This window comes from Astyanax mexicanus, chromosome 12 (assembly GCF_023375975.1).
Source record: "Astyanax mexicanus isolate ESR-SI-001 chromosome 12, AstMex3_surface, whole genome shotgun sequence".
Lineage (NCBI taxonomy): Eukaryota > Metazoa > Chordata > Actinopteri > Characiformes > Acestrorhamphidae > Astyanax > Astyanax mexicanus.
The window spans coordinates 10,239,101-10,265,064 of record NC_064419.1 but is presented as its reverse complement, the minus strand read 5'-3'; the positions used below and the strand labels follow the sequence as shown (position 1 = coordinate 10,265,064).

Below are 25,964 nucleotides of genomic sequence, written 5' to 3'. Positions count from 1 at the left end.
GTTACTGTGCAGATTTTAAAGTATATTTTATTTTTGTAGTTGATTGCTGAAGGCTCTGGGTAAGGTTTTTATTTTTTACTGTGGTGAGGAAGTGATGGTATGGGGTATTTTAGGGCGCAGGGTGATGTGATTCAGCTCCGGGTGCGCGCCAGTGACAGCTGAATTTCGACGTCCTTTCACAGGATCAATCATGCAATCTGTTTTTCCGCCGCCAAAATAGAAACACGCCAGAAATGTACCTGAACACACCTCATTTCCAGACCACCACGCCCATCAGCATTATTATATTCCAAAAGTCCATTGCTATTTTAAGGACGCGTGTGCAAGTCGTAAAAACGGACTGTTGACGGGGTGTACGATGGCAACGCACCACGCTACATGCCTTGCGTGGGGTGTACGATAGGGCCCTTAAATTGGCTTAAAACTGTCCAACACATTATTAAAAACCGGAGTGAAGGATAGTGGGGACCCATCGTCTTCAAGGAAGAAATGTGGCTGTAAAAAAGTCTGAATGTTAGCGATCAGCGATCACTTAAAAGGTTTTGTGAAATCAAATCAAAGAAAAACTACAGCAGAACTCAAAGAACCATGGAGAGGAGAAAAAAAAGGAGAGGGTTACTGTGTGAAGTCCTCTGCTGTTTTACATTCTCATCCATGCATACAGTTAGCATAAGACTATAGGATTAGTCCAGCTTTCTCCAAGCAAAAAAAAAAATCTATTTTAAATCTATCAATCCTTCAGTGAGCATAGCATAGCACAGAGGCATCGTTTACTGTTTACACACAACTATGTTGTGCATCCAAGAACCATCAGATTTCCATGGGGAGTGAAATTGGATGTGACATCTTGGAAGTCTGTCAGTTCCAGGAGGGTTGAGTCTGGTCAGGCCAGGTGGATGCTCACTGGAACAGAAGAGGCTGCATAAAGGCTGAGATGACAGGTGTGTGTTCTGCATTTTTCATCATGGGTGTTACAAATTACCTGTCAGAGCAATTATGAATGTGAATAGGAACCGGGAGCTGGCTGCACTTTAACAGGGGGACCATACGTCCTCTCCTTCCTGGACATGTCCCATTTTTGGGCTGTGAAAAATGGGTCTGGCTGGGATTTTTATATTGTGTTAAATGTCTGAGATTTTGCATTGATTTTGAGATTCGTTTTCTTCAGTTGTAAAGCTTTGAACATGTCCGTTTAAGCCCCGCCTTCTTACCACAATTGTTGTCTCTGACAAAGGTCTTTTTATGGTCTCTTTTTTTACTGTGATGTTTGTGGCATTAATTACACGACAATCACAGCTTGGGTAAACAAAAAATAAGAGACCACTTCAGTTTTATTTTGCTATTTATATGTTTGAGTAAAATTAACATGGTGGTTTTATTCTATAAACAGACAGCATTTAAGAGTTCATAGCTGTAAGAGTTCAGAAATCAATATTTGGTGGAATAACCCTGGTTTTTAATGAGGTAAAGAAAGAAATAAAGAAAGAAACTCATCATTTTTTAAGTGATCTCTTATCTTTTTCCAGAGCTGTACACTGATAGCAGTTTGTAAACTGGTAATCATGAGGTTGAACATTGGCCCGTGTGATCATGGCAAGGCCACATAAATTATTAGATTTTAAGCAAGCTCTGGTAGTGGGTGCCAGATTGAGAGAAAATTCCATTTCTAAACTTCTGGGTTCTTTAGTTTTTGTGGAACGTGGCAAAAGTTATGGGACATAATACTAGTTCCTGCCACATGACATCTGGCATGTCAGTGTATTATCTACATTAAAATGTGCTTCTACTCCCATTAAACTATATGCTGCATTGTTTTTTTTACACACATAAATGTCTTGTGTCATATCCTGTTCTCATAGAATCACAGAAGGTTGTGTTTTTATATTTAAAATATGAGCTAAAACAGTCCATTTTTGGCAGCTATAATAAAATCTATTAACTTCTATAAACTGATATGGGAATATTCTGTTAAAGTTAGAGTCTGGAAATGGTTATGTAAAATAGAAACAGACAAATGTCATAATTGGACCTGAAGGGAATGAATGAAATACAATTGAATCTTTGGCATATCTCTACCTTGTTGGAGGATTTGAACAATAGCATGAATAAAATAACAAAGCCCTGCAGTTTATTGTTTTACCTGTCAGAGTGTGTAAATGATATAAATAAACAAAACCTTTATCACAAAGTGTACAAATCAACCAAGTCGTAGTTCAAAGCCACAAAAGGGTGGCTCTGGTTCTGGTTTCATGAATTAAAAATGTGCTTCAGCTTCTGCAGAGGATATTATGAATCTGTTATTCTTTTGTTGTTTTATGAGTCAGTTTCTTATTCTTAATTCGAGCTATGCCTACAGAGAGAAATAAATGAGAGCCCACCCTCTATGACCTATGCACACACACACACACACAAGCACACACACACATTTTTCCTACATTGTAAATAAATACTGAAGTCTATATCCAGACTATGAAGGAACACATACGGATTCATGTAATAATTTAAAAGTGGTAAACAAACCAAAAAAAACTCTGTGAAGCAGCATTTAGGTGCTCTTATCTGGGGAGCTGTTAACTTGTAGTTTCTGAGGCTGGTAACTCTGATGAACCTATCCTGTGCAACAGAGGAAACTCTTGCTCTTCCTTTCCTGGGGTGGTCCTGATGAGAGCCAGTTTCATTACAACATTTTTAAAAAGGCACTTGCAAAATTTGCTAATTTACTTTTTTTTGATTTACCTCTATTTCTTCAAGTATTTTTTTCTTTACTTATTTTAGAAATTCTTGCCATAACATGGATTAGAACATTACTCAAATATGCCTATTCACTGTATACCTGTAACTCTACCTCTTCACAACTTTACAACTGATGCTCTCAAACACATTAAGTGGCACATTAAGTTATTAACTCTTGACGATTTGGGAGATTTAGGGACCTTTCTGGTGAGTATGGGTAGTTACACTAAGCGTGCGGAAGAATCATTTTAAACTTGGCAGGTGTGATGTCTCCTTTCCGATTCCAGGTTATGTTCAGTCAGAGAGAGAGAGAGATAGAGCGTGCACTCAATCAGAAACTTCACTTTAACTTTAACACACTTTGTAGTTTTTCACTATGAGTGAATGAGCTACTGAGCTCTGAATTTCCTCTTCTGAAGTCTCCATTGCTCCACCAGCCGCTCGCGTTCAGTAAAACTGAGCTAGATCCTCTTTTAGAGGCTGTACATGTGATGTAAGTACGTAAAGACGTGTTACGTGGCCAGAATCCTACAAAAAGTGACCCGACACCTCAGTTTTTAGAATGAATATATTATTAGGCTTAGCAGGGATGGTCGTTTTAGCACACTGGTACCATTAAACACTATATTTGGATCAGAGAATGAAAGAAAGACTTGTGTCTGTATTAGATGTTGATTGACAGTTGAATGCTTCAAATTACTGCTTTGCTTGTTTGCCTTGAAAACTGGAGAACGAGAATATTTATTCTGTAATTATGTGACTCATTTGTAATATTTTCATATTGTTTATCATTTGGATTCTCAATGAAAGAGAGACATGTTTGCATAATGGCTTATTTTGATTCATGCTAATGTTCCCTCTCAAAGAAGAGTTAAAAAAATGAAGAGCTGGACATTGTAAACAGTATTATTACTGTAATTGGCCGCCATGGCTGGATTACCTTGAGTGTTTGCTGCTGGGTTTAGTCTGCTTTTCCCATTTGGGCCAGTATTAATTGGTTCTTTTGATCAGTTTATGTTTATTTTTTAGTTTATGAACTTAATATTTGACGTTTGCTGGATATTTGCTGTTGTGGAAGCTTTGTTTTGCCTTGTGCAGACAATTGTTTGGTTCACACAATGGATCATGTGGCTGAGGCTTCCCTCCAAACAATATTGGATGCAATTAAGCAGTTTAAAACTGAAATGACTGCTCACTTTGACTCAAAGACTGAGACCATTCAAACAGGACTTCAAAATATTCAAGGATCTTTGAAATCATTGTGTGAGCAAATTTCTGAGCTTGAACAAAGGGTGAGTTCGAATGAAGACAATGTTGATGATTTGACTAAACGTGTACAAACTCTTGAAAAAGAAAATGCCTACTTGAAAGACAAAATGGAAGATGTAGAGAATAGAAACCGGTCATCCAACCTTCGCTTTATTGGTGTTCCAGAGAAAAGTGAAGGAAGAGATATGATTGTGTTCATGAACAAGATGATTCCATTGCTTCTGGGATGTGAAAACTTTTCCACTATGCCGGTTATTGAAAGGGCTCACCGCACTCCTATTTTTGGCTCCAATGCTCGATCTGCTCCTAGACCCATCTTGGTTAAGTTCTTGCATTTCCAGGACAAAGTAAAGATCCTACGTCTGGCAAGGGCAAAAGGGGTGCTAACCTACAGCGGCACCCGCATTCATATTTACCCTGATTTCAGTGCTGGTTTGGTCAAGAAACGTCGAGAGTTTGATGCTGTCAAGAAGATCCTCCGTGCTGCTGATATTAAATACTCTTTGCTGTACCCCTGTACACTGAGAGTCACAGTGGATGGAAAGCCAAAACTATTCCGTTGCCCTGAAGAAGCTGACCTTTTTGTCAAAACTTTACCGTCATCTCCTCTGATCTAGTGAGTAAATCATTAGGCAAATTGCTTGTCTTTTGATTTTGTTTGTCTGGACAAAAGTCTGTCACCTATGAATGGACATTGCATTGTTACCTGGCTTTGTTTAAGTGCATTTAAATGTTTAATATATTATTCATATGTTTGTTGATTTTTCTATCTATTTATTTATAATATGAATGAAAAGGCCCTTCTCTTTTTTCTTTTTATTTATGTGCAGACTAAACCTGCTGTTGCTCACTCTTTTTTTTTTTTTTCTTATTATTATTTTACTTCATAGGCATGTGTGTCTGTGTGCGTGTGTCTGTGTGTGTGTATTTGTGTGCGTGTGTCTGTTTGCGTGTGTCTGTGTGTGTGTGTCTGTGTGCTGCTCTTCTTTCCTCCATCATATTCCTTTCAAACTCAACTTTATATTTTTTGCAATTTAAGTAGGTACAATTGAATTAGTCAAAGGATTGAAGGTTATTCATTTAAATATTAGGAGCCTTGTTTCAAAAATTGATCTTCTTAGAGCCTGGATAAACTTCTATAAACCAGATATTGTCACTATTTCTGAAACATGGTTGCATAGCAATATTTCTGATAATGATATAAAAATAGATCATTTTGTTTTATATAGAGCTGATAGGGCATCTAGAGGAGGTGGAGTTGCTACTTATGTTTCTTCAAGATTGATTTCTGTGCGTGTTGCTCCTAAAGTAGAGCCAGCGCACTTTGAATGTTTGTTTATTCATATTAATTTTCATGATAAGAAACACTTAATTATTGGTAATATCTATAGACCTCCTCATGCTCCAATTGACTCTACTAAGTGTATTTTGTCAACTATTAATTCTCTTGAGAGGCACAGTGAAATGATCATTTTGGGAGACTTTAATAGAAACTGGCTGGACCGTTCATCTTCTAAAGATAGACATTTATTTGGTAGTGTAAATCTGACACAGTTAATTAATCAACCCACTAGGGTGGTCAACCAGTCTTCTTCTTTAATTGACTGGATACTGGTGACTAACCCAGAAAGAATAATTAAATCTGGTGTTATGTCAGATTGTTTGAGTGATCATTCGATCATATTCTGTGTATGGAAAATTAAAACTCCACGCTCTCCTCCTAGGTATATTAGATTGAGACAGAATAAGAATATGAATGTTGATAATTTTATTCAAGATATAATTAATGTTAATTGGAATCGATTCCAGTTAATTCCTTTTGTAGATGAAGCATGGGATTTCTTTTACTCTGAAGTTGTTAACGTGATTGATAAACATGCTCCTTTGAAAACAATCAGAGTTAAAGGTAGACATCTACCATGGATTAGTTCACATCTTATTAGTCTTTTTAAACAAAGGGATAAAGCCTGGGCCAAATATCGCTTGTCTAAAGATTGTGCTGATTGGGAAACGTATAGATGTTTGAGGAATTTGTGTAAGACAAAAACAAGGAATGCCAAATCTAACTATTATAAAGAGAGCCTTTCTCAGGATTTTAATCATCCTAAGCAGTTTTGGAGACAGTTGAATCAGGTTTTAAATAAAACTGATAAAAGCTTCATAAACGAGATAAGATTTAATGATAAAACTATTTCTGATCCTTTACAAATTGCTCAGGCTTTTAATCAGTACTTTTCTTCTATTTGTGGTCCCCAATATCCAAAATCTTATTGTCTGGCAAATGTTTTAAAATCTGATACTCTAAATAGTTCATTTTCGTTTACTAATATTTTGCCCACTGATGTATTTCAAGCGATATCTGAGCTGAAAGTAGGTTGTTGTGCTGGTCCTGATGGATTGGAAACCAAGTTCATTAAAATAGTTGCTCACATAATAATGTATCCCCTTGCTGACTTATTTAACTTGTCCCTGTTATCATGTTCAGTTCCTCAAATCTGGAAATGCGCTAGAGTTACTCCTCTTTTTAAAAGCGGAGATCAATCTGACTTAAATAATTATCGGCCAATTTCTATTATTTGTGTTATAGCTAAAATTTTTGAGAAACTCATCTTTAATCAATTATCTGAGTATATTAATAAGTTTAATATTTTATCTTTATCTCAGTCTGGTTTTAGATCTAATTATTCCACTATTACAGCTCTCATAAAATTTTCTAACGATGTGTTCTCATCTTTTGATAAAAGTCAATATACAGGTGCAATCTTTATTGATCTATCTAAAGCCTTTGATATGGTTGATCATTATCTTCTTTTGGATAAGCTTTATTCTATTGGTCTAAGTCAAAATGCTTTACTATGGTTTAGTGCTTATCTTCATAATAGACGTCAGTGTGTGGTTTTTCAGGGAAGTCAATCTGACTATTTAATAGTTGATAAAGGTGTTCCTCAAGGTTCCATTTTGGGACCCCTGCTTTTTTCTATTTTTATTAATGACTTGCCTCAGATTTGCTCACAATGTTCTGTTCACTTATATGCGGATGATACTGTTATTTATGTTTCTAATTCGGATTTGTTACAAATTCAGAATTCATTACAGTCTGAGTTTAATTTGGTCCAAAATTGGCTCTATGATAATAAACTTATATTGAATAAGAAGAAGTCTTGTTGCATGTTGTTTGGTATGCAGCATGGTTCTCCTAATTTAAGGGATCTACATATTTATTTTGATGATGGATCACCTCTTGAAAAAGTTGATTCATTTAAATATCTTGGTCTTTGGGTTGACTCTGAATTTTCCTTTAAACCCCATGTTGACTATATTATTAAAAAAACATATGGTTGTTTGAGTTCACTTTATCGAGTAATTAATTGTTTTACGTTTCATATTAGAAAAAGATTGGTTTCTCAATTAATTTTACCTATTATTGATTATGCTGATATAGTTTATATGAACACCTCTGAAATTCACTTAAGACCTCTTAATGTTGTGTTTAACTCTTTGTGTAGGTTTGTTTTGAGATGTCCATATAGAACTCATCACTGTTTTATGTTCGAATCAATTAATTGGTTGCAACCTAAATCTAGAAGACAATATCACTGGGTACAGTTTATTTTTAAATGTATTTATTTGGATTGTCCACCCTACTTAAAACAGTTTTTTGTTCTATTTAAATCTTCTTATTCTCTTCTGCATATGCAATATCCTTTTTTCTTTGTTCCTAGAATCTCTAAAGAAGTAGGGCGAAGGTCTTTTAATTACAAAGCTCCTTCTGACTGGAATAATCTTCCTTTTTCTTTAAAAAAATTAACTTCACTTCACTGCTTCAGGAAATGTTTATTTTCTTATCTTAAAACTACGTGTTTATGTTTTTAATTTATTTATTTATATATATTTTTCTGTTGTTTGTATTGGTATTAAAATAAAAGTACCGATTGATGTTATATTTGTTATATATGCAATTTTATATATTTTTTTCATTTTAAAACAACTCTGTTTCTTAATTGTTTTCAGTTATCTGTATTGGAATATTATAAGTATAGAGTGATATAATTTGATAAGTTGAGTTCTGGTGGAAAGTGAGCTGTATATGTATGTGCAATGTATGTTTAGTGTGTAAATGTTTTTTTTTTTTTTTTTTTTTTTTTTTGCTTGTTTGTTTTGTGTATGTGTTTATAGGACCCCCTTGAAAATGAGATGTCACATCTCAAGGGGCTATCCTTTCAATAAATTCAAATTCAAAATAATATTTCAGTAAAGCTGCGCATAAAGTTATTAATGTTATGGTTGTCACATATTAGCCTGTGTCTGTCCTGTGTTTTTCCCTCTTTTGGTTTTCTGTGCTCCTGCCCTGTTTTCCTGTCTTGTGTTCCCAGCTATGTGCTTTTTTGAGCACATGGCATTGTTTTGTTATTGTCCTGTCTCCGCCCTAGCCCCGCCCTAGCCCTGCCCTAGCCATTAGTGTTGTCACCTTGTGTCTTGTTTGTAACCCCGCCCCCTCGTTACCTGCCTTCACCCTCCTTGTGTATAAATAGCCCCTTGTATGAGTGTTTGCTTGTGGAGTCTTTTGTATCTTTGTGACTGTATATTCGTGAATAGAGTTTGTGTTCTGTGTTCCTTAGAATCTTTTTGTTAATACAAACCAGGTCTGTTGTTTTTGAATTTTTTAGTTATTCTTTGTTTAAAGTTAGAGTTTCTAGTTTCATTAGTTTTCCTTGTATTTGTCTAAGTTTAATCCTTATCCTAGTCTTGTTTTTTGTAAGTTTTTCATAAGTTTTTTGCGTTACCCGTGTTTTGTTTTCTGTATTTATTTTTATTGTTTATTTAATAAATATAAATATTTATCTGCATTTACGTCCACCTCCTCAAACGTGACAATGGTATTCTCATGGTAAAGAGTATATTAGTAGTCTACTGATATATCATCAGGGCCATAATGCCACCCATTCGCTAGGATTCCCTCTATAACATATAAGTGATGCTAGCATTTAGAAGGTAAAGGTTGGCATCAGAAACTGCCTCTAAGATGCACTGGAGTAAAAAAAAAACTTACAGACTGTTATGTACCACTGATAAACGGACACTCTGTGTTAGCAAACATCACACTGAGAGCTCTCTGAGAGACTTGCCAAGAATCAAACTTGTGATCTTCCACTGATAAGACCAATGCTTATACAGCAACACCACTCCAGAGCTCTTGTTTTTGGAATTCTGCCCATGACAGTATTTAGTGTTTAAGTTCACCACTTCAGACTGTGTTGCTTCTATAAATAGAGGGGTAGCAAATTATAGAAGAAATGTCATAGTATAAAATTATTTGTCTAAATACTGTAATTTTACATTGATTTTCAGTCACCCACTCAAGTTAACAAATTAAAAAGTGTAAAGACCAACACTACTGCCATGGTGTTATTACTGCTTACTTAAGTAAAAGAGTGATTTTCTAGGATCAGTCAATCAATCAACCTTTATTTTCACTCAGCAATACATTAGGAGTAACACTTGCTTTCAATGCAGCCGAGCATTTACAACTGAAAGGGACTGAAAAAATAAAGGTTAAGCTAAATTAAAGAACTTCATAAACAAAACAATAAAAAATTCAAAGACATTACAAAAACAAACAGTTATGATTTAAGAAGAAAAAAAATAATTTAGAACAAAAGAATAAGTGTATTGGTTAAAATTATTAAAATAAAATAAAATAAAATACCAACAGAATTGATTATATTAAACTAAAAATTACATTATAAAGGATGTAAAACAGAAAAAAAAAGACAAAATAAATTAAAGAAAAAAGGTAAAAGGCCAAGAGGTAAAATAAAAAAGAAAATAAAAAAAGAAAATATACATCAAAGAAAAAAGGTCAAAGGTCAAAGGGTAAAATAGAAAATAAAATAAATAAAAAGACAAAAGGAAAAAGAATAAAAAGCAAAAGGCCAAAAGGTAAAACAAAAAATTAAATAAATAAAAAGAAAATACGCATAAAATAAAAAAGGTAAAAGGCCGAAAGGTAAAATAAAAAAGAAAATCAAAAAAGAAAATATACATCAAAGAAAAAAGGTAAAAGGCCAAAGGGTAAAATAGAAAGTAAAATAAATAAAATAAAAAATGTAAAATGCCAAAGGGAAGAATAGAAACTAAAATAAATAAAAAGACAAAAGAAAAAAGTAAAAAGGCCAAAAAGTAGAACAAAAAATAAAAGAAATAAAAAGAAAATATGCATAAAATAAAAAAGGTAAAAGGCCAAATGGTAAAATAGAATGTAAAATATTTATGAAAAAAAAAGTTTAAAAAAAGTCCAAAAGGTGAAATAGAAAATAGAAAATAGAAAATATGAAGCAAATGTAATTTTATGTTTATTGTTTTTGTTTTTGTTTTGTTTTTAAAAAAAAACATCTGGTGCAGTGAAATATTATGTAGTAGTTGTTTTGCAATTCATTTTGGAATGTCTTGTGGGTTGCATTTACATTTTTCCACAATAGTGTTTGCTTTTTAGTTTGGCACGAATTCCTCTCCTCATTTGTGTTCCTCGTGTTTTTATCTGTTTGTGTTTTATTTTGTGTAGGATCTTGAGCAGATCTGTTTTGTTTTAGTTTCAGACTGTGGATTCTAAGGTCATGTATGTTTAAAATGCCCAAATAATCCATGTTTTCTACACACTTTCATTTTAAAAAAGGACTCTGCTGCTTACTTTTCTGCATGTTTGTTTCTATGCTGTTATACAAGAGACATGTCTAATAAAATCCTCTGCTATTTTGCAGCATGAATCCTCTGCATACTCAGACGTCACACGCAGTACAATGTGAATCCAGAGTAACCGGGGGGACTGTTCTGTTTGGTGGTAGATATGCAGTGCTTTTGTCAGACTGTGCCTATCTCACATTAAACACCACGCTGCCAACAAAGAGTTCAGTATGTGTAGTGCGGAGAACATACTGTCAGTAATCAGGCGGCATTACAAGCTTTCGCCCACCATCCATCTTTAGCTGAATGCTCATCACTCCCTCGCTTCCCCCGGAGCAAGCTCGATTTTACTTAAATTTATTCACATTACCAGAGTAGAGATTGGGGTCATCTCTGAATATTTGGGGGCACTAAACTAGACTCCTACACATTGGCCCCAAGTCACCCTAATTATATAATACATTATATTTCCAAAAGTATTCACTCTCCAATCTAAATCAGTGAACTCGAGGTTCCAGTCACTTCCATGACCACAGGTGTATAAAACCAGGCAGCTACCATAGTCATGCAGACTGCTTTACAAACATTCAGAGTAAAATTTACTTAAATAAAAATTTCACAACTTTCTGCATTTGCTTTTTATAAAGTAAATTAATTTTAGATAAATTTAAGTAACTTTAACTCGGTTTCAAGCATTAAATGTTGCATAGAGTAAATAAGTGAACTGAACTTGTCACGGTAGGCCCAGGCAGAGAGACGAGGAGACGGACGCAAGTGCAGGTAGGGTGAAATAAATGAATAATTTAATAAATAAATATAAATAAACAAAGAAACGAGGAACAAGTAAACACTTAAACATAAAACAGGGAGATATATACAAGGAACAAGGGAGTGGACTAAATAAATGAAACTAGATAAACAAATAACCAAAAACCAAAACAAACGAGAAAAAACAGAGAACATAAATGAAACAAACTAAATAGATAATAACAAACAAACAAACCGGGAGTAAATAAACAAAGAAACAAACGAGGGACTGAATAAATACAAAACTAAACAAGGCAGGGATATATATACAGGGAAATAACAAGGAACTAAACACTAAGCAGGGAACTGGGGAAACTAGGAAGAAACTAGAAAACTAAACAAGAAATAAACACAGAGCAAGAACTAGGGCTATGAAACGCGGAGAACACAGAGAGACAAAACAATAGAGGTCAGTGCAAAGACCGACGAGGGACAAGTGGCACAGGGGATCAGGAAAAGAAACAGGAAACACACTAGAATTTGAAACACCTGGGAAAGGGGCGGAGCTACAAATGAGACACGTGGTGGAAAAGTACTGAGACAGAAGACACAGAGGAGCACAGGTCACGTGAGGAAGACACACAGAGACACGAGACGAGGCCAGGACGTGACAGAACTTCAGTCAATCCTTTCTTTTAGTAACCTTTACTAAATTTCTGCATACAATATTACCTAATTACAATTACTTCATTTATACAATATTACTCAAATAATTTATGATACATAATATATTATAATTCCTGAAATTTAAATATTTTTAGTTAAAACACACATATTACACTGTCTCAACACATGGATGGCATATAATACATTCTTTTCAGTATACTAAAAAGAATGAGAATTTGTCTGTTTAGAAAATACATCTTTGAGATTATGTAAATATTGAAATGTGTGTTTTAACTGAAATTATATATAATATTATTGTATAAATTATGTAATTGTAATTAGGTAATATTGTATGCAGAAATTAAGTAAAGTTTACTAAAAGAAAATAATTGATTTAGCAAAATTTATCTGAAATTAAATTTATTAAGTAAAATAAAGGAATAAAGTACAATAAAGTAAATTTTACGCATCATTTTTTCAGTGTATTATTCATTGATTGATTTACATATTGTATATTTGCACATCATATCGCACAGCTAAATCTATGAGGGCACTGCAGAGGTGGAAATTACCTCAATAAAAGTGTTTTTAAAGCAATTGGTATGTTTTATTACTTTGAGTGGAACACATTTCAGCTATTAATGAAAATAAAAATGTTTAGTGCCGCTTTAACGTTTTGGACATGCAATGATTGATTGAATGAATGTATGTGTATACATACAGCTCTGAAAAAAACTGGATGATGGATGCTCACATGCTAGCCAATAAATAAAGTTATCCAAAAGCAGTGTGTAAGACTGGTGGAGGAGAACGGGTCAAGATGCATGAAAACTGTGATTGAAAAAAAACAGGGTTGTTCCCCCGAATAATAATTGACTTCTGAACTTTATGAATATAAACTTGTTTTCTTTGCATTATTTGAGGTCTGAAAGCTCTGCATTCTTTTGTTATTTGAGCTATTTTTCATTTTCCGCAAATAAATGCTCTAAATGACAATATTTTGTTTTGGAATTTGGGAGAAATGTTGTCTGTAGTTTATAGAATAAATCAAAAATGTTCATTTTACTCAAACATATAGCTATAAATAGCAAAATCAGACAAACTAATTCAGAAACTGAAGTGCTCTCTTTATTTTTTCCGGAGCTGTATATATCTACCCCACATACTCACACATCTCTTTTGGCTCAAGGACTCTGAGCGATTGTTTGTGCTGCTGGTAATGGCTCTGATGGGACTTGGCCTTTGGTTGAAGTTCAGGGTTGTGCTCAGACTCAGATATAACCCATCAGCTACATTTGCCTGAGAAATCTACAAAGCCCTGTTCCTCCACCAGCAGAAGTGCCCTAAGCCTGTCTGAAGTATCCTCCCCCTGAGACAGCTCCCAAACACTCGCAGAATGGAGACAAGTTGGCTTATTTCATGCTACTTGTGGTAAAAAGGATTAATTTGCAATGCAGAGACTGGCAATGGGACTAAATAGGACAGCAGATATAAATAGCTTTTTACCACAGGACCTGTTTCTTTCCTGCCAGATTGAACATTTAACTTGTTTTTTCATTCTCCTCTTCCATTGGATGGGTACGATCTTGCTTCTGCTCTCTGCGGCAACACCCAGAATAATCTGGATACGGTAAAGTGTGCCAGGAGAAAATGCAAAAAAAAAAAAAAAAATAATCACAATGATACAGATTATTATTTATAGGGGTTCTGTCCTTGACATGCAGGTAGGTGGATATTTTTCTCTCTACTTACATAATTTCTCTACTTACATAATTACTTTAATAAATAGTAGTTGAAGGCACTATTTATGTGTGATATTTTTTCATAATTGCAAAAAAGGGTTTCTTAGAAACATAAATCTGCCAGAAAATGAGAAGAGCCCCCGACAGCTTTATTAAAACCTTTGTTAATATATATATATATATATATATATATATATATATATATATATATATATATATATATATATATATTGTAAAATCCTTATACTGCACAAACAAAAAAACATAAAAAAATTAACATAAACAATAAATAATGCTCATCTGATTTTGTACTCGTCTTTAATATTTTCTCATTAATGTACTCTGAATGCAGAGATATGCAGGGAAGTGAAATATCTCATTCTTAAATGAAATATCTTATTTAATTTGGGCTTTTGTGTGTTTTGATCTTTCATTTTATTATTTATTAATATTATTATCATTTTACTGTTTATTAATTTTATGAGTTTGAAAAAGAAGATGAGAATTTGATTTATGCTGGAGTAAGAAGAAAGCGTATAGTTTGTAATGTAATATTTATGTATCTTCAACAACACAATCACCTGATTTTTACTGTTCTTACTCTATAAGAACACAGTAATTACCCAATAAGTACTCAAAAACAACAGTACGCGGGCTGTTTTATGTCGTATACAGTGTTTTACCATTCTTACTCTATAACTACACAGTAATTACTCAGTAATTAATCAAAAACAACAGTGATCGGGCTGTATTATGTAATGTACAGTGTTTTACCATTCGTACTCTGTAACTGTACAGTAATTACTCAGTAATTACTCAAAAACAACAGTGAGTGGGCTGTATTATGTAGTGTACAGTGTTTTACCATACTCACTCTGTAACAACACAGTAATTACTCAGTAAGTACTCAAAAACAACAGTGATCGGGCTGTTTTATGTAGTGTACAGTGTTTTACCATACTCACTCTGTAACAACACAGTAATTACTCAGTAATTACTCAAAAACAACAGTGAGTGGGCTGTATTATGTAATGTACAGTGTTTTACCATTCGTACTCTGTAACTGTACAGTAATTACTCAGTAATTACTCAAAAACAACAGTGAGTGGGCTGTATTATGTAGTGTACAGTGTTTTACCATACTCACTCTGTAACTACACAGTAATTACTCAGTAAGTACTCAAAAACAACAGTGAGCGGACTGTATTATGTAGTGTACAGTGTTTTACCAAGCTTACTCTGTAAGTACACAGTAATTACCCTGTAAAACGCGGGCTGTATTATAAAGCAGTACTAAAAACCCTACTAATTGTGTAATGCAAGGTGACAAAATCCAATTAGATATAGTTAATACTAAACAGGTGTCCATTCAATCATATCATCATAATATTTGCCCCCTGAAAGATTAAGTAAGAGCCATCACTGCTATTTAACACAAGCTCATGTTGACTAGCAATGTACTGAGAAATAAATGGCAAAGAGGAAGAGCACCATTGAGGATCAAACTTGCTATCTGCTGAAAATAAGTCAAATGCTTAGACATCTGCAGCACTCAGGAGACAGCTCTGCCACTTCTGACATAATTGACTTTAAACACAACATGACTGACGTTTCACCTTCGCTGCTGCTCTTGTTGCTTCTAGCCTGAGTTTAAAAGCCCCTCTTCCACCTGTCTCCCTTGGCATTAAAAAAATGCTACAAACACGTTTCTCTTGTTCCAAACACTGCAGGCATATTGACCAGATGGTCAAAGATGATCATGGCGACTCACACACACACTGTCATACGAATAACAATTTGCACGCTTTGAACACTGCAGCTTATAGAGTGTGCAAAAAAAAAAAAAAAAAAATATATATATATATATATATATATATATATATATATATATATATATATATATAGCTCTGAAAAAAAGGAGAGACCACTTCAGTTTCTAAATCAGTTTCTCTGATTTTACTATTTATAGGTATATGTTTGCATAAAATGAACATTGTTTTTTATTCTATAAACTACGAACAACATTTCTCCCAAATTCCAAATAAAAATATTGTCATTAAGAGCATTTATTTGCAGAAAATAACAAAAAATATGCAGAGCTTTCAGACCCCAGATAATGCAAAGAAAACAAGTTCATATTCATAAAGTTTTAAGAGTTCAGAAATCAATATTTGGTGGAATAACCCTGTTTTTTAATCACAGTTTTTTCATGCATTTTTGCATGTTTTCCTTCACCATTCTTACACACTGCTTATTAAGTTCATTTTAGATATTTGTAGATTTTTTGTAATCAAACAAACCTGATTTGTAATTATTAGATGGAGAGAGAACATGCTGTAGCGTGAGCAGTCAGCATCTCAGTAAATGATGCTTGCTCTTATAGCCTACAACATAGAGGACAAGCAGTAAATTATAATATATGATCTACATGCTTAGCTAAGGTAGCCCGGGGGGAGTGACTACACACTGATGGTGAGTGTCAGAAACTGGGAGACACACAAAAGTATGCAAATTTCAGTAGGAAACAGACTAAACTCAGTTATTACAAATTGGTTGAACTCAAAGATCTCAGTTTGAATGTATATGTGGTCACAGATGTTCAACTAACTCAAATGTGTTTTGAAATATGCCATTTCATGTAGAATAAAACTTTTATTGTTAGTTCAAACTCACAAAACAGTGCGTTTTTGTGCTGAAAGTAAGTGATGCAGCCAATTAAACAAAGCCAAATTTATCCCATTATTATATGTGAAGCTGTCTATACAAGGCACAGTATCCAAACCAACTGCAGTTATACCCATGAGATCTTGTTGTTCTAAGCATTGTTTAGCACGCAATTTGAAAAACTGAAGGACATATTTATTTATTTATTGTGTGAAACAATAAAAAATGGACTAAATATGGAAGTAAACACCATAGACTGTGTATCGCTGGACAGAGCATTGTCTCTCAAAAGTGAAGCCACTCTGTGGGCCGCCCCCTGCTGTTCGGTTGCAGAAAGTTGTGCAACCTCACCCATCCCCATAGGTTTCAACTTTTAATCACTTTTTTTTCAATATATTGTAATTCTAAATGATTCTAAATCCAATATTTACATGCAACAGTTAGTGTAACCTCTGCTTATATTGTCAAATTTGTTTTTCAAATCGTTATTCAGCTCTATTCAAAAAGGTGTGGTTATTGTAAAAGGGCTGGGTTTCACCAAGCCGGGGTGGCACCAATGACTGTATGGGTGGGACCATAGACTGTGTGAGCTTTGTGGAGGCAGCCCTCAGGGGCGGGGTTATTTAAATGAGTAGGCTCTCTCTCCACAGTCTTTCTCCCGCCTCTGATCTCTACTGCGCAGACTCGGGTTTCAGGATCGCCAACATGGCGGAAGATTTTGGCTTCATTTTCATTGAATGAATGTGAACGGCGACACGGCGTCCATCTTTTTTACAGACTCTGGTAAAAAAAACACTATACAACACAATATTGATTGATGTTAGATTGTTTACTTGATCAGAATGAATAAATATATTAAAATAAATGGGACAGCATTGAGAAGTCAAGTTGTAAAAGCATATTTAAATTAATAAAATTATAATTAAAAGCCAGAAGAATTTTTTGCTTGAGTTTCTGATCTCTAAGAGTGGATGTCTGTAGGTGGATGCTGAGGATGCTGGCAGAGGTCCTGAAACTGTAGTTTCCCCACTGGATTGGTATATCTGTAAAGGGGCAAGACACAGCCATCCCGGGAGCACAATGGTGGATATAAATCAGGAGTGATAATTGATCCAATTAGAGTAATTATGGACTTGGACCACTAGCAGCCTTCTCCGCGTTCAATAGTGGATTTTTCCGTGCCAGGCTTCAAGATGAGCGATTACACCACTTTCCCGGAAAAACAATACCAGTGAAACAATGCAACAACAGTGATTGAATGTACTGAATATCTGTCTTACTTATTTTACTCATCTAGATTTCACAGCACTTTGAATGTCACATACTGCAATGCCAGATGATCTTTGATTTAGGCTTATTGCTTCAAATCACTTGGATGTTAATTGTGAATGAAAGTATAGCACTGCTTACTATATCTGCATTTTAAATTCTGTAGAATTTCTCTGTACCACTTTGAAAAAAAGCTCTTTTATAAAGGGCTTATAAATAATTTATAAATGAGTTTGTTAATGGTTATAAATCAAGTTGTAAATACTTGCATTACAATAATAAACATTAATAAGCACTTACAGCACATAAATAGACAGAACAATAGTGATAAGTACCTTTTTAACATATCTAATAAAATAATAACAACAGTTTAGTCATTTAATATATTAATTATAGTTAAATTAATAACCTTATTAACAAATACAATAAGCTGACTGATGGAAAAAAATACAAAGTAAAATAAAAATCTACTAAGATCTGAGGTTTAAAAGTATAAATGAATGTGGAATCACAATTTGGTAAACAGCATGCCACTTTCTATTTATGTGTAGTAACTGCTTATTAATGGTTTATAACCTAATTAATAACCATTAATAAACTCATTTTAAAAAGTATATATATAAAGTCTTTATAAGGGAGCCTTATTTTAAAGTGGTACCCATTTCTCTTTAATGTTTCTAACAACTAACAACCCAATCCATGATACAAAGTTTGTTTTATGTAATCCAATTGTTGGAACCAGTAGCTAAGCCTGGTTTAGTTTAGCTAAGGCACCAGGGTCTCTTACAAATCCCCTCTTAGCTTTCTAAGCTCTGGAAAGGTCTCTGGGCTATCAGTCAACCCACCATAAATACGCATCCTTGCTGTGGCCTTTCTCTTTTTGCAGTAATAAAGCAAAGCCCATTGTCTCTTTCCACCATACACATTTAACAAGCTCTAGTATCTCTACTAGGCCCAATCCAATTTCTCTTTTTTACCCCTACCCCTTGTTTTCAAGTGTAACACTTCTCCTTGGAATGGGGACAACCCTTCAAGAACCATATACAGATATGACTATAGCAGTGAAGTGCTAAAGTTCAGCAACCTAACTGCTGCTGCTGGTTTACTAACTAGTCAACTTTAGGGTTTATCTTATGTCTTCAGAAAGGTGGCAGGTGGTGCAGTAATTCATTATTATTGCACCTTTTAAGGTGGAATGAGAACATTAATTAGCTAGCTGCTGAGTCAAACTTCTAACAAACGATTTCGTTATGCTTCTTATAAAAAATGTCCATAACACATTGAAACTCAACATTAAACTATGGTAAATACTTAAACTTATGGGTTTCTTTGGCCGTTTGTGTTGCAATTATCTTGCCAGTAATTCTCCCATCCCTCTGTTTTAAAAACCCTCTGTTTTGAGTATTCCTCTGAAAAATCTCGGTTTAAAGGGTCATGTAGCCCTAATACTTCCCCCAACCTACCCCTCCAGCCTAACAAGAATCGAGACACCCCTACCCCTAGGCGTGCACAAGCAACACAGAGGGGTAGGGCTAAATGGTAGGGCCAAGAGTTAAAATGTGATTGGGCCCTAGTGTACACCTTTACTATATAACCTAATATACTCAGTAGGAAACAACCAAGAATGCTTATATCATCTCCAAGTGTCAGAAAGAGGGGTATTGACATTGATTAAAACTAATGCCAAAATCAATCAAATACTTAAAGCTTTTTAACCACTAATATAAAGTTAAAGAATATGATTTTTTTGGCTTGGAATTTTTCTGGCTACAGCAACAGCAGATCTCGGTAGATCTCCACATCATGGAGCGGAGACTCCCCCACAAGATCCTACAGGTGCATATCATTGAAAAGTTACTTTATTTTAGTAATTCAGTTCAAAATGTGAAACTCATATATTATATAGAGGCACACAGGGTGATCTATTTTAAGCATTTGTTTATTTTATTGTTAATGATTATGGCTTCCAGTCAATTAAAAAAACCTGGAATTGAAATATTAAATAAGACCAAGTGGTACTTTTAGCAGTGTGGGCAGTGTGGCATGTCCTGCTGGAAAATGAAATATGCACTAAGTTGTCAGCAGAGGGAAGCATAAAGTGCTGTAAGATTTTGTGGGAAAACACTCCACTGAATTGATATAACACAGTGGATCAACACCAGCAGATTACATGGCTTTTCATTGGTCATCATAAATGACATAAACGCTTACAATAGATCACTATGTGTGTAATACATCTACATAAAATAAAATAAAGTTACTTTTCAATTATATTCAATTTTTTAAAGATTTACCTGTCAGTACAAACAACAACACAGATTGGGAACTGGCAGTGTTTCAACACAGACTGCTTTCTTAATGAGGTACAGTACAGGACATCCAGTCCATAGGGAGCTAATTAACATATCCCTCAATGTAGCATTATACAAGAATCTGTATGTCCTGCTCCTGGGCTCCCTCTATAGTCGGTAACTGTCTTTTGTGCTTTGAGGCACCAAACAAGAAGGAAACGGTTGGCGCACGCACATTTCTGGACAAGCTGATTTGAACAGAACAGTCACTTGTGAAGTGAAAGAAGCATGTGGATTTATGCCACATAAAAGTTTTACAGGATTTTACATAACTATACATTTATTTATATCAGCATTATACAGTTTCTGCAAGTGTCATCTTGCCAGCTTCACCAGAGTTACAAAGTGCAATTAATTCATTAATTTCCAGGATCACTCCACGAAATTCTCAAAGTTTGGAGTTTTATTCTCAAATCCTGGAGAATCTGGAGAGTCAGTTTTTGGTTACAAGATCACACTTTTTTTCGTGTCCACACGTGAAGGATGTCTGCTCTATGCCACAGAGCTGCTTCAGCAGTTCCTGAAAAGGCCATTAAAAAGGCCATGGACTGCTATTCAGTGAGGAAGAAATAAAAAATTGCTCCTCGCACAATAACATCTCTCTTGATTCGCTATTGCTCAAGGCTATGTGGGGGAAGCACTGTATGTAATCATCAAAACCTACAAAGACTTTAGGTGCAAGTGCGTTAGCTGATTCAATCAACTGCCTCTTGAATGAATTAAAAAATAAGAAAGCATTGTCTATTTCAGATGTAATCAAGAGGAGCCAAACAAGTCTTTACTAATTTTACATTTAGGTTTATGGCATCATGCTTACCTCATTTAGTCTTTCTCTTTCTGACACACACACACACACACACACATACACACACATACATACACATACACACCTCTAGCATGATTAACAGGCGCGTTCTTCCTCTCGACACAATCGCAGGCTGATTCCCAAGGGCAGTCAGGAGTCATTACCAGCATTATAGCAGCATGTCACACGGCCGGTTGTGTGGGTGCGTGTAAATGTGAGGGGACCTGAATGAACAGACTCGTTTTCTCTCAATCGGTCGATCGGCAGTGAATTACTTATTCAAGCTCTCTCTCTCTCTTTCTCTTTCTCTATCTCTATCGCTCTCTATTGCTTTCTGCTTCTCTCTTATCCACATATCACATCATTAGCAAGATGTGAGGGATTGGTTTAAGTGATGGGGAGTGTATATACTGTAGGTTTGTATGTGTATAGACTCTATGTGAAGACTGTATGTGGGGAGGTGCGTGTATATGAGAGGCGGCAATGGGGTGTATATATATATATATAGTGGGGATTATGATGGAGGCATTATGTACTGTATGTGTTTATAGTATAGTATAAGCATATTCTGCCTATTCATCTGTTAGAACATTCGTTTTTTTTTTAAACATTTGTTTTCTAATTGTATTCAATTTTCTCTCCAATTTAGAAGACCAACACCCCCCTCACTAGGGTTCCCCCATCACTAATAATACCCCAACACTCGGAAGGAAAAGACTAGCACTTCCCTTCTTCGATACACATGAAGTCAGATGATGTAGCATTAGCCGACAGACAGTGTACTTGGAGGAAAGCTCAGCGATCCATCTCTGATACATCAGCTAACAGATGCTAACAGTGCTGACTGACATCACTTAGGGAGTGATGTGGAGAGAGAATGCCATCTACACACCCAAAGAGAGCATGGTCAACTGCTCTCTCAGACTCCGACTGCTGATGGAAAGCAGCATGATCAGGGATTCGAACCTGGCAATCATTTGCTCATACTGACAGCTCCTTACTCCACTGGGAGCCTCCTATTAAAGCATTTGTGAAGTCTTAATTATAGTTCACAGTAAAGGGCTCATAGTGTGTGGGTCAATCAAGTTGTCCACACCAAACATACCCAAACACATAGCATTATGGGCCTTACTTTATGCACTGCGGCTCAGTCATGCTGGATCAGAACAACGTCTTTCCCAAAACTGTTTCCAAACTGATTCCAAAATGTCTTGGTATCACAAAGCAATAAGGTTTTTCTTCAATGGAACTGAAGAGACTCAAAAGCATTATCCCTCCTCTACCAAACATTACATCTGTCACAATGCAGTGAGACAGGTAACATTCTCAGATTTAGACTTGTAATCTAGAGTAGTGAATCAGATTACCAGATATGGAAGCATAATCTGTCACTCCAGAGAACTGATTTCAACTGCTCAAGAATCCAATGAAAATAATGCACTTTATAGCACCATAGGTGCTTGATTTTATACACTTATGGCAATAAGACAGTTTTCAGAGGATTAAGAGGTTTCCCAATACCTTTATGGTTTGTGTATGCAGGTGATGAATTAAAAAAGAAAAATATTATGGTGATTAAACATTCACTACACTCTTTAGCTTGCTTTATTTTTGTTGTTGTTATTATTGTTGCAGCTCATACTGCTTCCTTTACAGTTATTACTGGGATGTTTAGCTCTGCAATTCAGTCATTGAGTACATTTACAATTTTGTATTTGCAGCTTTAGTTGCAAGTAACTTACTCTAATTTTTACTAGAATTTTTATTCTCATAGAATTACAGTAAAATATATTGTAATGTAAATTTATAATACTTCACCGGCAATTAAAAATTACAATCATTTAATAGTTTATATGCACGTAAGCATATACAGTAGCTTACACATACATGCACAAATATGCATAAGTGTGAGTGTCAGGAGCAGTGTTTCACGAGCAAAACCTGCGTGCTAAAAGCACATCCTCTTTCTAAATGCTGCTCTCTCTCTCTCTTTCTCTCTCTCACTCTCTCTCTTTCGCTTTCTCTCTCTCTCTCTCTCTCTCTCTCTCTACCCTACAGCAGCGGGGAGGGGGAGGAACGTGACGAGGGTGAGGAGCGCGAGCAAACCCAGCTGCACGTGATGCCGTCCGTTCACATGTACTCCTATGTACTCCTATGATGGCGTTATTAATAGGACCAACAATTTTAGAGAAATTCTATTATTATAGTTGATATTATTTTTATTATTATAATTAATATCGATTTAGCATCACTTTCATCATCCCAATCATTACTATTTTTTGTTGTTGTTGATGTTATTATTATTATATTTATTTATTTTTTTTATTTTTTTATTATTATCATTATTATGCACGTTTTTAAACGTTTGAAGATGAGCTCCTCCTGAGAGCAATCTCTGCTCTCGCGGATCATCAAAGCCCTTTATATAACACGTGTGGACTCCCCGAATCACGGCCATGGCGGAAGCCTCTCGTAAAGCCAGGCTGTGGGGCAGTGTGCGGGGCAGGCTGCGGGTGTGAGAGCGCTGCGGCTCGACTACACACATTCCCCCCCCCCCCCCCCCCCCGTTTAAAAGCGCGTGCAGCTGTGTATGAGCCTCAGTCACTCACTGATGGAGGGGAGGAGCTGAGTTACGCGCTGTGATAAAACCCAGCTGCCGTCCAAAGCGTTCACATGACTGCGCAGCGGCTGCTGAACCGAAAACAAGCCGGGTCTCGGCGCAGGGCTACGCCGCGGACAGGCGGGATCCAGAGAAAGCCCCTTCCAATCGAATGGCGTTGATGTTACGCATGGAAGCGCGGCAAACATCGCGTCTCCCATTCCATTCACACGTACGATACGCGCACACACACGCGCGCGCGCATGAGCACGAGCACACGCGCGTACACACACACACACACACACACACACACATTTATAGCCTACGAGCATCTCCATCATCATCCTCATCATCATCATCATCATCCTTTTTTAAATGTATCCTTGCAATGAAATGAATTCGTCATGCTGCAATTATGAGCGACCTTCTAGCACGGTTCTCAGCTCTCAGCATCCTCGACAATGATGATGATGTTGATGATGATGATAATATTAATGGTGATGATAATGATGAAAATAATAATGGTAACCTAATGGACCGTATGGTAATGGAGATTATGAAATATTACGAACGTTATATATATTTTATTTACAGTATTTATACAGCTACGGAGCTTATAGGGCTGGAGCTGTCCACATCACGGTGGTGCTGAAGCAGCTGCAGCCGCATCGTAGATAGGCTACCCTGGAGGAGAACCCCATGCACGGTGAACCAAACGGATGTTCCACTCCACCCTGAAGCCTGAATTCTCCCCAGAAAAACAGATAACAGATCAGGACCCAAGCTCGCTGGAGCTTTTCTCCATCTAGAGGCGCTATCACGCTGGATGCTGCTGTATAAAAAATAGCATAGCGAGGTGCCTCCTTCCATCTTACCTGCTCATGGGCGCTCCAGCCGCTGCGCCATTGACGGGCTTGTGGAGCTGTCCGGAGCCCGGTGGTGCTGAACCGGAGCCCGGCGGCGCTCCCGCCATCCCCATCACGTCCCCGCCCTCCAGACTGGCTTCGTTCCCCATCGCCTGCTTTCCGCCGGCCGACCGAAGAGGTCGAGCGTCCTGTTGATGTTTGTGGTCAGAATATTATGTGTGCGTGTGCGTGTGTGCGTACGCGCGCGCGTAAGTGTGAAATAATAATAATAGTAATAAAAAAAAATAAATCGCCAGCGGACTCAGCGATGCTCGTCTTCCGCCATCATCGCCCTAAGACCGTCGGCGGGCGCGCGCACGGAGCGAGCGAACGAGCGCGCGCGCGTGCGTACCGGGAGGAGGCGGGGCGCGATGAAAGGGAGTGACTGTGAGTGCTGCTGGTAGAGGTTGGGGAAGAGAGGTGGAAGGGGGGGGGGGGGGTTACAGATGGGGGAGCGCGCGCTTTACGTCAAGCACGTGAGAGGAGCGGAGGCACGAGCGAGGTGGATTCTGTACGTGCTGAGCGGTCAAATGTGAGAGAGAAAAAAAACACACTTTCCTCAGAGAGAGAGAGAAAGAGAGAGAGAAAAAGACAGAGCAAGAGAGAGAGGGAGATTTGAGAGAGACAGAGAGGAAGATGTAAGGGAGATAGAGATGAGAGAGGGAGAGAAAGAGAAACAAAGATATATAAAAAAGGTTTGAGAGAGACAGGGAGATATAAGAGAGAGACGAATGAGGGAGAGAAAGAGAGATATATGAGAGAGAGAGATGGAGCAAAAGAGATATATGAGAGAGAATTAGCAACAGAGAGACACAGAGAGAGAGAGAGAGTTATAGGGAGACAAATATAAGTGACAGAGAGACACAATGAGAGATCCAAATATATTTTTTACTTCTAAATTTTTTTAACATACTTTCATGACTATTTTAACTCTCTTTCTTTAATAATCACTCAATATTTTTAATATTACAATTTTTTCTCTCTAATCTGTATGTTTATTTATTTTTATCATTATTTTAATTAATTGATATTTGTAATATCTTGTATTATTATTTGCTTTGGTAACAGTGTATATAATTACATGAATGCGATATTGTATAGTACACAAAATATTGTGATACAGCAATATTGCTGTTTTAAAAATACATATGATGGTATCTGATAAGGGCATTGGGGGACTCAAGGGGGTTCCCTGTCCTTGTTCCTACTGGTCCATAAGTGTCCAACTGGCTGCCCTTCTAGCGTGGAAAAATGATTGAGTGCCCCCTAGTGCGCTCCATTATGCAATAAATTATGATGTGCCTATTGTTCATGAATAATTCGATTGTGTGTCGTAACAAGTGCACATGTATGGGCATCCTCCTGCGCTTTAACTAGATAATAGTGCCATTTGAAACAATGACAACAGAAGGTAGAGAGTAAGAAAAGAGGAGAAAGAAAGATGAATTGAACTAGCTAAATTAAATTATTGACAATCAAACAAATACTAATGTACCTAATGTTAATATGTACTAGCCCTGTAAAGCTGGTATC

General features: G+C 36.2%; 1 protein-coding gene across 3 annotated transcripts in view; it reads right to left on the bottom strand.

The window, feature by feature from the left end:
• bsna (bassoon presynaptic cytomatrix protein a) overlaps positions 1 to 24,747 on the bottom strand; it is a 183,540-nt gene extending 158,793 nt beyond the window's left edge. For 2 of the 3 annotated variants that reach the window (XM_049485661.1, XM_049485662.1), the window contains exon 1: positions 24,402 to 24,747. In XM_049485661.1, the coding sequence (XP_049341618.1) occupies positions 24,402 to 24,541 (140 nt within the window). In that variant the 5' untranslated portion in view covers positions 24,542 to 24,747. The remainder of the gene's footprint in view (positions 1 to 24,401) is intronic. The other variant, XM_049485663.1, reaches the window with a different exon arrangement.
• Positions 24,748 to 25,964: the final 1,217 nt, after the last annotated feature.